The 12,567-nt window shown below is 35.1% G+C and overlaps 1 protein-coding gene across 2 annotated transcripts in view; it reads left to right on the forward strand.

The window, feature by feature from the left end:
* Positions 1 to 12,567, forward strand: part of RB1 (RB transcriptional corepressor 1) — a 116,384-nt gene that overhangs the window by 57,449 nt on the left and 46,368 nt on the right. For both annotated transcript variants that reach the window (XM_043478295.1, XM_043478296.1), the window contains 5 exons: positions 217 to 333; positions 1,767 to 1,823; positions 1,907 to 1,938; positions 2,025 to 2,101; positions 3,102 to 3,298. In XM_043478295.1, the coding sequence (XP_043334230.1) occupies positions 217 to 333; positions 1,767 to 1,823; positions 1,907 to 1,938; positions 2,025 to 2,101; positions 3,102 to 3,298 (480 nt within the window). The remainder of the gene's footprint in view (positions 1 to 216; positions 334 to 1,766; positions 1,824 to 1,906; positions 1,939 to 2,024; positions 2,102 to 3,101; positions 3,299 to 12,567) is intronic.

Raw genomic sequence — 12,567 nt, forward strand, 5'->3', positions numbered from 1 at the left:
TTTTAGTTGTAGTCTAGTAGTTTCTGGTCCCTATTTCCAGAATGGAATGCTTTATGTTTCTCATATTTTCAGTAGTTGAATTTACTTATTTATTGTGAAGTGTTTTCACAGTATAAACAATTGAAAGTAACAAGTCATGCTATTGTAGAACAGAAAGTGTTAATTCTCTGATTAGACAGTATCCTCTATGTTAATTTCTATTTTTCCTTGTTAAAGAATTGCACAGTGAATCCAAAGGAAAGTATCCTGAAAAGAGTGAAGGATATTGGGGACGTCTTTAAAGAGAAATTTGCTAAAGCTGTGGGACAAGGATGTATGGAAATTGGATCACAGGTAACTTGAACTCATTTTGATGAGTACCACTGCATAGTAAATAATTTCAAATGCAGCATCTGTCCAAGTTGTGTAAATACTGTATAATAGTATAAAATTTTGGCAGCTACCATATCCTAGTCACCTGTGTATGATGCTATTTGGAAAAACTTTATGCGCTAGCTCTCCTTACTCTATTACACAAACCAAAAGGAAACATGCAGAAAATTTTAGAAAACTTATATAAATTTTAGAAAGTATAAGTGAAAAAAAAATAAAAATCTTGTTGATACTAAGTTTTTGGTGTATATTCTTTAACTTTTACATATATGAATATTCATGTATGCATATACTTATGTGAATGGAATATTATACATGCCATTTATTAGTGGTATTATTGAATGATGTTACTTTTACTGTTGCTGTTATTATTTCCGAAAATTTGAAACTGGCATTTGGCAAGAGAATGGGCTCTGGCTCCGAGCCCTGGTTTTGCATCTGTCTCTTTCATGTATGAGCTGCCAGGTTTCTGTGTTTGTGTTACTTTATGGCATTAACGAGGTGACACATAAAATACGTTTGAAAACTGTAGTCTGCTACACACGTTTATTAGAGTAGTGAGGTTATGTTTTGATACCATCTGTGTTTTAAAATTTAAAAGTTCTTTTGGTCATAATTTGGGATGAAGGATTATGGTGTATATTTCTGTTTATTTAAAATTTGACTATTTTTTAAACTAATGGAAACTAGTTATTTGATTAAAACTTTTTCCTGGTAAGATCCTTTAGATCTGATTTTTGCCTTTGCCAGCTTTATGGAAAGGTACTACTATTCTCTTAATCCTGGAGAGCTATCTTAAATACATGTACTAGGTCACAGAAGTGTTACATTCATGTGTAAAATGGTTAGAACAGTACCAGTTCCCCATTGGCTCAGATGGTAAAGAATCAGTGTGCAATACAGTGGACCCAGGTTCAGTCCCTGGGTTGGGACGATCCCCTGGAGAAGGAAACGGCTACCCACTCCAGTATTCTTGCCTGGAGAATCCCATGGACAGAGGAGCCTGGTGGGCTACAGTCCATGGGGTCACAGAGAGTTGGACAGGACTGAGCAACTAACACTAACATATAATACATTCTTAGTACATGTATATCTGTTATGATGTAGACTGAAGTAGGAATGTAGGAAAACCATATACTGGACCCCTCCTCTTGAAAATTTATCAGGAATGTGAAAACCATCATTTTATACGGAGTCGCAGAGAATTGGATTCAACTGAGTGACCAACACTTTCACTTTCCTCTGTTTTAGACAAGCTAGCTTTTGTGCTCTCTTGGCAGCCATATTTCTAAGAACAGTCAGAGATGTGTCTCAGGGCAAAACTTTTTAAAAATTAGTAATTGTTATGTTTTCTAAAATAGTGGGATCTGATTTTTTTTATTTGTTTTTTGTAGCGATACAAACTTGGAGTCCGACTGTATTACCGAGTAATGGAATCCATGCTTAAATCAGTAAGTTCAAAAGAACATAATAGAAAAAAAAATTCATTGCTAACGCAAAGACTGTGTCAGTTAATTTTTTAAATCTGTTTTAGGAAGAAGAACGATTATCCATTCAAAATTTTAGGTAAATTTTTGTTTTAGTAAAACAATTTCTTTTTTTATTTTTTTATAAAAGTAAATGTTACAAAAATCATTCTTTTTTTCCTTTAGCAAACTCCTGAATGACAACGTCTTTCATATGTCTTTGCTGGCATGCGCTCTTGAGGTTGTAATGGCTACCTATAGCAGTAAGTTAAATTTTAGTAAATAAACATTCTAGTTCAATTTAAAGTTTAAAAAAACTTATCTGAGGTATTGTGTGGGTTTTTTTACGGGGGTGGGAGATGGAGAAGTTAAGGAGAAGAAATGGATATTTTAGATCATTATATACGAAAGAATGTAGTTGGTCACCTTAGAATGGCTTGTGAACTTGGATTATTTCTAATCATCTTGGGAACACTTTCACAAGGCCTCTATTTTGGTCTATACTGAATCCAGGAAATGTACCTATTTAACCCCCTTTAAAGACTTAGGAGATTGTAAAATCCTTGAGAAGTACTATTGAGCAGCTTCCACTGATAAGGAAGCACTGCCACATATATATATTCAGTGATTACGAGACCAAAGGTTGGAACTGAAATCTACCGGATAAATGGAACAGAGGCCACCAATAGTGGTTTTTTAAAACGCAGTTTTCAATATGTATTATTACTTTGCAAATAATGTTGCGACTGTCAAAAAAGTTTTGTTTGTAAAAAACAAAAGAAAAAATTTGTCTAAGGATACAAATATATTACATAACTAATATAACCAAGAAATACACAGTTGAAACAGATTTTTCTAACCAAATTATCAAAATCTAAACAATCACTTCCCCTCTTAATCAACGATTAATGAGACACTTAAATTGGATATGCCAGTGCATTACTGGTTGGATGTTAAGCCTGTCCCTGATACAAGTTTAGAATATTTAAACCTTTGAAAATTTGATATAAGCTATGAGCAGCAGCAGCAGCATGAGCCTTCTATCTAAAAGAAACATACATGCATATGCACTCAGACTTGGGAAGCCTATTTCCTAGGAGCCTGTGGACCCCAGAATAAAAAATTCTGTTTTAAATAAATTTCTTTTGTTTAGCCTTTCTACTGTGTGTTAATTTTTTGTTTGATAAAACCTTTGAACTGAAAAATAATGTAATTCAAGACTTTCTGTTTCATTCCTAAGTTATGTTTTTCTTTCATTTTTAGGAAGTATGTCTCAGAGCCTGGATACTGGAACAGATCTATCCTTCCCATGGATTCTGAATGTATTTAACTTAAAAGCTTTTGACTTTTACAAAGTGATTGAAAGTTTCATCAAAGCAGAAGCCAACCTGACCAGAGAAATGATTAAACATTTAGAACGATGTGAACATCGAATCATGGAGTCCCTTGCATGGCTTTCAGTAAGTAACTAGCCAAAATAGTTAAAGATATTCATATGCATATGGATAACAGTTATCTGTTAGTGAGATATATTTGTTAAAATTTTACCTTGAGCAAATATGCAATTTAATGAATAATGTGATTTCCAAGTAGAGCCCAGGAATCAATTGGAATATTATCAGTAGAATGGTGTCCTTGAGCTCTCCAGACTATCTCATATAGGAATTTATTATGAATTGCTTTTTTTAAAGCTTGGTACTTCAAAACAAAGCAGAATTCTTTAAGGTATTTGGGAACTTTATTTAAAGTAGGAGTGTCATGTTTGAAAATTTAAATGTCTGGTCTTAAATTTCAACAGAATAATAAAAAAAAAAATTGACAGGCTGTTGAGACAATTTAAAAGTACAGATTTTTAGTTCAATTTAATTTGATTTTTTTTTGTTCCATCGTTCAAAATCTAAAATCTACACAGGTATATTTATTGCTTATAGCATTGTATGGGCAAAAGGAATATTCTAGGTAGTCTATTTATAGCATATAAGCTATTGATAAAGCTTTATTTAAACAAAGGTTATATTTCCTATGTAGTAATAGTAAAACATTTATATGAAGTTCTTTTGTTATGCTCTTTAAATCTTCATAGTTGGGCAATACTTTGTTAATCATCAGGTTTGTAGATTGATATACAGTTGGTTTCTTTTGAAACTGTTGCATGCTAAGCTTACATCTTTTCATTTATATCAGCATATAGAAATGACAATGAAAAAATTAAGGCTTTAGTTATATTATAATCTTAATCTTCATGCAAATGTAGTTTTAAATTTTTTTGTATTTTAAAAACGTAATGGCTAAGAGATAACTTGTTTCTTCATGCTTTTCTTGTATTGCCGTATAGACAGAGTGGATAGGAAAGGAGAGAAGTACGGGAAGTTGATAGACATTGTATTGCTATGATTGAATTGTGTAAGTCTTTTATACAAAAACTTCTGCTTTGTAAAAAAAGGAGTAGTTAGGAGAAAGCTCTCAGAATCTGGGGGTTCAATGAAAGTAGCAAAAATAAATACATAGATCAGTAAATGAAATAAATAGAGTACTTTTTAGAGGGTGCCATGCCCCCTTTTCCTAGAAATTGACATCAAGACATTACTGTATCATCTGAAAGTGACTATTCTCATTTCTTTTGGAGAACTTTTATTTCTATCGATACACATCTGCTATATGCCTTGCATTGAGGTAGATATTGTGAGGATATAGAAAAGACACGAGCTCTGAAAATTATGGAGGAAGTAGTAGAAATTTATTGTTGAAAATTGCTTGTGTTCAAGTCTGTTTAGTTCAGTTACTGGTATTCTAGGATTCTAAAAAATATTCCTTTATTTTTGAGAATTTTTGGAGGGAAAGTAACATGCACAAAGTCTGGTTAAGGGTACAGTTTTTTAATAATAGTGTGGACTTCATAAGCCTCTGAACTTAAATTCTAAGTTTGGTATTTCTGAGGGATAAGATTATAGACTACTTTTAGTGTTTGAATTTTCAAAAAATAAATACATACTGCTGTTTTAATCATAAACAGAACAGAGTGGTGGTGGGTAACTATGAAAATAAGTCATGCCACACAACATAATATGTGAGTCTTTCCTGTGAGAATAATTAACATTTTAGAGAGTAGGCATACCATAGATAAATTTGAGCTTTCACAGACTGTAGGATTTTTTTCTTTCTTGAAGTATAACATATATACAGAAAAGCATGTATCAAAAGTTGTAGTTCAAAGGATTTTTTACAAATAGAATGTACCCACATTACTAACATATAGATCAAGAATCAGAGCAATTGAGCACACCTATGATACCAAAATCCAGATCAAGAATCAGAGCAAACCTGCTTGGTTTTTTGTTTCTGTAGTACAGTCAGAATCTCTCATTGAACTGAAGATATTTATGAGAACATACTCATAGGGAAACATCAAGTGAGATACTACTTACTTTACTCATTGGTAATTTAATGAAAGAAAGAACATCACTGTATTTTTAATGGTTGCATGGGGAAAGGGTTGAGTACCTTTACTGCACAGTCTTGAGAAATACTAAATCAAGAACAGAATAAGTTTAAGAAGGCATAAGCACACTTCTGTTTTTTTGATCCCAGAGAGATTAACAGGCAATATATGAGTATAAGATGCTAAACAATCTATTGAAAAACCTGGTGAAATCTTGTCCTCTAGAAATCTGGAGGATTAGGGGTGGTTTAAAATGAATCATGCCTAAGCATTGGACCAAATGACTTACAGATGTTGAGGCCTCTTAAATCTGTTAAGCAGTTTATCATGCCAGTAGATGATGAGGTGAGATTTGGATATTTTACTTTTCCGTGTATTCAGACTGTGTTGGATTTTTTCAGTAAAATCTTTGTAAACCAAGATAGACCAGGTAGCTTACTCTCTAAATGGTCTTTTCTGTGGGCGTCTGTGGGTTTATCCTCATGACCTTCCCACATCTTGGCTACCTTAACACTGTGTCTCTGATAGCCACCAGAGAAGTTTTTTTATAAACGCAGAACCACTTTCATGATGCTAATTCCTCAGATGAAAAATCTTTTCTAGGGGACCTGTGCCTCTGGTAATATGGAGGGAGACCATACCATATGACTCCTCACAAGAAATACAACTATAAAACCTGTGCACACTCAGTGGTGCCTGACTCTTTGAGACCCCATGGACCGTAGCCCACCAGTCTCCTCTGTCCATTGGACTTTCCAGACAAAAATACTGGAGTGCGTTGCCATTTCCTTCTCCAGGGAATCTTCAGGGCTCGAAGACCCAGGGCTCGAACCCACAGCTCCTGTGTCTCCTAATTGGCAGGCAGATTCTCTTCCACTGAGCTACCAAAGGAATCACCTGAAGTCACTGACCTTTTAGAACAGACAGCCTAGTTAAGAAATGGAGTAGGGGTGCTGTGAGCCTAGGTAGGAAGCTTTTAGCCTGGGGCTGGGAGGTATAGGGGGAGATGAGTGCCTGTGGGAAAATCTCAGGCTTTCTGACTAGGGAAACTGGAAAATTGAAACAACCATGGACTGTTGCCTGCCAGGCTACTCTGTCCATGGAATTCTCCAGGCAAAGTTACTGGTGTTGGTTGCCATTCCTTTCTCCAAGGGATCTTCCTGACCCAGAGATTGAACCCGACTCTCCTGAATTGCAGGCAGATTCTTTACTGACTGAGCCACCAGGGAAGCCTGTCTCAAAGTGGCTTTAGTAGAAAGGCAGAAGATCTGACTTGAAGCAGAAGCTGCTGGTGAATAAACAATTTGCAGCTCAAGTTCAGTAAAAATAACTGCCTCCTTTAAGACAAATAAATAAACAATATTCATTTGAGAAAAATAGAATCCAGAATCTTTACAGCTTAAACATTTATGGTGTTCAGGATACAGTTCTATAATTACCCAGCATACAAAGAGGGTCGAAGGAATCAAATGTATGTTTTTAGTGGGAATTTTAAGTAATTATTTGATGCCTGCAAGGCTCTCTTTTAGAAGCTTTGTCTCTTCCTTTTTTCTTATCAGCAGTTTAAAGTGTGGTCTGTGATCCCGGAAAGCATTTTAGGGGATCTGCAATGTGAAAGCTATTTTCATATTACTGTTAAGATGTTATATTTATTTTTTTTACTCTGTTGACATTTATGCCAATGACATTTATTCCAACACTTTTGGAACCTCTGCACTGTATTAGAGCAGTAGCATCAAAGTGTTTGTGGGGTTTTTTTTTTTTTAGTTCTCCCACTTTATTGCTACCAACCCATCTCCCTCCACCCTTGTGCACACATGCTCAGGCATGTAACCCCATGGACTGCAGCCCGCCAGGCTCCTCTGTCCATGGACTTCTCCAGGCAAGAATACTGGAGTGGGTTGTCATTTCCTTCTCCATGTGGGTTTTGTTTTGTTTTGTTTTTTCCGTTTTTTATTTTGTGTTGGGTATAGTTGATTAACAATGTTGCGGTAGTTTCTGGTGAACAGCGAAGGGGTTCTGGTGATCAACCACATATATACTTGTATCCATCCCCACCAGGCTTGTGGTCACTGTATTCTTCACCACCACAAACTCTGTTAAAAAAAAAAAAGCAAAACATGTCTGTTGTCATTTAAAAACATCATTGATGAGCCAGTTAAAAGTATTTATTTTGTATAATCTCTATTCTCAAGTACAGTGTGGTTGAAAGCAATTAACAATAAATGTTGCCAATGATAAGTTTTGAGTTCTCAAGGGAAAGTTAGAATTTTGATAATCTTGTATTCACTGTAAGCAGAATAGCTTCCCAATACATCAAAGACTTTTCTGATGAATTCAGGGGTAGTATTAGTAAATGCAATTGTTTAACATTACATAAAGAGATTCATCAGCATTGTAAGATCTATGTAATTCAGTGAACTGTTATTTCCAAATGACCAATGCATCATGCTATAAAATCATACATGAGTAAGAAGTTTATTCAGAGTTTAAGGTCTTTGATAGATCAATGGTTTTTAAGGTCTCAGAATGTGAAGTTTAATTCATGAATTAAAATTCATGAAAAAAATTAAAAATTCAGTGAAAATAAAAATTCATGAAAATTGTTTCCAATTTCACATTGCAATTAACCTTTAAGAAACTACTGTTTGTTGAGTTTTAGGGTAGTGTCAAAAAAGAATACCTCTTATTATCTGAAAAGTCTATTAAAATACTCCTTTTTTCAACTACATATTGTGTGAGGCCAGATATTCTTTTTTTTTTTTTTTCTCCATAATGACATTTTATTTTCAAAATAGATTCAAAGGTATTCTTATACTTCAACCAGACAACACATTTCAGTGAAGCAAATACAGAAGCAGATATGAGAATTCATGTCTCTTCTATAGGCTAGATATGAAAGGGCTTTGCAGGATTATAAAACTCTGCCAGTGTTCTAATTTTTTTGTTTATTTAGGAAAATAGACTTAGGTTTCATAAAAATGTTAGTTTTGTTAACATATAGCAAGCTTCAGTTCACTTCAGTTCAGTCACTCAGTCATGTCTGACTCTTTGCAGCACTGGACTGCAATATGCCAGGCCTCCTTGTCCGTCACCAATTCCTAGAGCTTACTCAAACTCATGTCCATAGCAAGCTTATTTTGGTTATTTCAGGTAAATTGCATTCTTTAATTTTTTTCAGTTTTAATTACACTTAATTAACTTTAAGATTTAATTATTAACACAGTAATATTGCATGTGTACTAAGTCATTTCAGTCGAGTCCAACACTTTGTGACTCTATGGACTGTAACCCGCCAGGCTCTTCTGTCCAAGGGGTTCTCAAATATTGATAGACACACTTACATGAACAAAAACTTTTGGGTCCTCAATAATTGAAGAATGTTAAAGGATGCTGAGTCCAAAATGTTTTGAGAATACTTTCCTTATATTCTCTTCTCGATTCAGACTTCTCTGTTTACTATTACTCATACATCCATGTTTGTCTCTGCCTGTCTCTGAGTCTTTGTTCACTTCATAGGCTCCACCTGAAATGCTTTCCCCTTTTTATTTACCAGATTTTCAGGTCTACTTCCACTTTGCCTTTTGCGACCATCCTAAGTCTATAGTCATTCTTTCCTCCTTTGCAGTCTTATAGTGTTGATCAATACTACTTCCTGGTCATTTATAAACTTTGTATCTTATTACATGTGTATGTTTCATTTTAAGTGCGTTAATGTATGGGAAAAGCACTTGGAACAGCATCTCTGGCTTTGTATTATAAGATATGGCAGTTAATTACACAATTGAGAATGAAAGAAAAAGGATCAACTTATGACATTAAGGTAGTGTCATTCATTAAAGATAGCTGGGATTGAATGAGATTTCCTTGGGAGGTGAAATTTGGTTATGTTGAGTTTGAATTGCCTGTAGATCATCAAGTAAAGGTGTCAAGAGGCAGTTGGATATGTGTGTCTGGAGTTTAGGAAAGAAATTCTAGGCCAGGAATAGAAACCTGAGAGCTGCTGGCACATATATAATAATAGAAATTACCACCCTTTATTGACAATTTATCTGTGTCACCCACACTATGGTGAGTACTTCTTATCATCTCATTTGACTTTTATAATAATTCATGAGGTATTATTATTCTAAATGAGGGAAATAATGCTTAGAGAAGTTTAATAACTTGCCCTAAACCATATAAGCTAAACAGTTATGAGCTTATGGCTCAAACACAGGTCTCTCTGGCTCCAAAACTATAAATCCCTGCATTTTTCCAAATGGCTAAAGTTTAGGAAATAGAATAAGGTCATTTAACAGGAGAGTGTAGTACAAAAAGAGAATGTAATTTAGGATAGAATCCTAAGGAGCACCAACAGTTAAGGGATAGACAGAAAACAGAAGCCTACAAAATAGATCAAATTAAGGAATCCTCCTTTCGCTAAGGAGAAATATCAGAAGTGGTGTCATAAAGAGAGAATGAAAAGGTCTGAGTACTTGCTGTTTCAGATACTGTAGGAGAAGTCAGTAACAATGAAGGAGTGTTTATTAGTTTCAGCAACAAGGAAGCCACTGGTGAAGGTAGCAGGGACTGTTGGAAGAAGTGGTGTGGGAGCAGGAGTAGACCGCAGTGGAGTTTGGCTCAGGTGTGAGTGAGAGAGAGTGGAGACAGTGCTTATAAATGGTTTCTGCCAGTTTTATCTGTGTAGGGAAGTAAAGGTATAGCTGGGGGTATGTGAGGCAACGGGATACTTATTTTTCAAGATGGGAAAGGAAGGATTAAATGTTGATAGAAATGAGTTATCTATTGCTGAATGGCACATTAGTGGCTTAAAACAATCATTTTATTTTGCTTATGATTCTGCGGGTCAGAAATCTGGGAAAAGCTAGACTGGACAGTTCCTCCCGGACCATGTGGTGCCAGCTGGTGTCTGGAGCAAGATTCACTTCTAAAATGTTTCTTAGAAGTCTGGTACCTTGCTCCTGCCTCGTATGTGCTGACCTCTCCCTCCCTTTCTTTTTTTTTTTCCCTCCTCATCTTATCCTCCTGAGCTTCTCATGTGAGAAACTGTGCATCTCATAGCATTTTGGTTTTAGAGTAGTTGCCCTTCTTACAGAGCAGCTCTTTATCACTACTTTTAAGCAATTTGATTAAAATGTGCCTTAGTTCAGTTTTCTTCATGTTTCTCTTTTTGGAGTTCTACTTCGAAATGTGGGCTTATAGGTTTCATCAAATCTGGGACCATTATTTTCTCAAAATGTTTTTGCTGACTCCTCTTGCCCCTTCCTGCAGGGATTCTGGTCACACGTGCATTAGGTCACTTAAAACTGTCCCACTGCTCACTGATGCTCGGGTTGTTGTTGTTGTCCCAGATGTTTTGTTTCTGTTTCACTTGAAATTGTTTCTGTTACACCTATGTCTTCAAGTTCATTAAGTTTTTTCTTCTGAAATGTCTTATTTGTTATTAATTTCATCTACTGTGCTTTTAATCTTAGGTATTAGATTTTTCATCTCTAGAATCTGATTTGAATCCTTTTCTAAATCTTTCATATCTCTCTTCAGCATGTCTGTGCTTTCCTTTACGTTCAACTAACTGGAATATAGTTATAATAATTATTTTAAAGTCCTTGTCCACTAATTCTAACATCTATGTCTTTTTAGGACTGTCTGTTGACTGACACTTCTCTTTTGAAGGGTCTTTATATTTTTGGCTGCTTGGTAACTATTTATTGGATGCCAGACATTGTGAATTTTACCTTAGTGGTCCTGGATATTTTCATATTCCTTTCACTATTCTTGTGTCTTGGGACACAGTTTAGTTACTTGGAAGCGTTTGATCCTCTGAAGGCTTTTGTTGTTTCTAAAGCCAGTCTTTAAACTTATGACTAATTTTTCCCCACTCTTGAGGCAGTCCCCTCTAGGTGCTCTACCGTATGTCTCATACATTACAAGGTTTTTCCAGACTGGCTGGTGGAAATAAGAACTCTTCTTAGCCCTATGTCAGCTCCTGGAATGGCTCTGCTTCTTCCCGTGCTTCTTTTCCTGGCCTCGGGTAGTTTGCACACGCTGATCGGGGCTGGGGTAAAGACCGAGAGTAACTCTTTGCAGACTCCTGGAGCGCTGTCTTTGCAACTCTCTTTTCTGTGTAAGTCTCTCCTCTGCTACTCTATCCTGCTAATTTTCCTGATTTCTCTGTCTTGAATTCTCAATTCTGTTTCTTCAACCAGGGAGACCACTGAAGTCTATTTCACTTTCTCCTCCCTGACTTGTGACCTGGGAACACTCTCCAAGCAAAGGTGGAGCTTAAGCATTTGCTTTTTTCCCCCCAGGAATCACTGTCTTACACTGCTTGTCCTGTACTCAGTGTCTGAAAACTATTATTTATGTTGTTTGATTTTGTAGTTAAGACAAATCTGGTCTCTGTTCCTTTATCACAGCCAAAAGAGTTATGTATAGTATTTAGTGATTGATAACGATTTTTGAATATGTATACTTAAAGAATATTTAGGGTTTCATTTCTATTTTCCTGCATTAAATGCATCATATCTTCTGAATAATAGTATTTTGGAGGATACTTATTATGAGAATGTAGAAGTATTAGTAATTAATTGTTGTATTAAATTTTAATAAGTCATAAGAAAGCTGAGCCTCCTCTGAATGTTGTCAAATATAGGCTGACTCATTAAATTGGATTCTGTTGTGTTTTGTGTTTTTTTTTTTTATTTTGTAGTCACTACACATCAGCAAGTTTCTTCATTCAGTTGCAAAAATATTGGACCAGAGCACTTTTATATAAGAAAAGATTTTAAATGTTTCCTCTTTTATTATTTTTCCAAAATTTAAATGAAGGCCTCTTTTATACATCAGTACAGTTGCAATGAATAGCTTTTATTTTTAGAGTCCTGATTTAATGACACACTTGTAAACAAATTTTTAAGCTTCTTTGGTATTCTTTTGAAATGTCAAACTTGACAGGAAATGAACACAAAAGGGAGAAAAGCCTGTGGCTCTGAAAAAGCCAAAAAGGATATCTGTTGTGTATTTGGATGGTAGATCATTAACCTCTGGTGCACTTTGCACAATGGTTTTAGTATTTACCATTAGACGTTAGTTTTTTTCAAAAGTTATATTTTACGAAGAGCAGTGTCTCAGGAAGGCAAATGAATTGTAAGATAATGATTAAGCTGTGTTTAACACTTAAAACAATAAGGATGGTGAAGTAATAATGATGTCACATACTATATTTATATAGCAACCATGCTACTATAATGAAAAATGCTTTATGTTGGGTTTTTTAAAAGCTCGTCA

This window comes from Cervus canadensis, chromosome 9 (assembly GCF_019320065.1).
Source record: "Cervus canadensis isolate Bull #8, Minnesota chromosome 9, ASM1932006v1, whole genome shotgun sequence".
In the NCBI taxonomy this organism is placed as follows: Eukaryota; Metazoa; Chordata; class Mammalia; order Artiodactyla; family Cervidae; genus Cervus; species Cervus canadensis.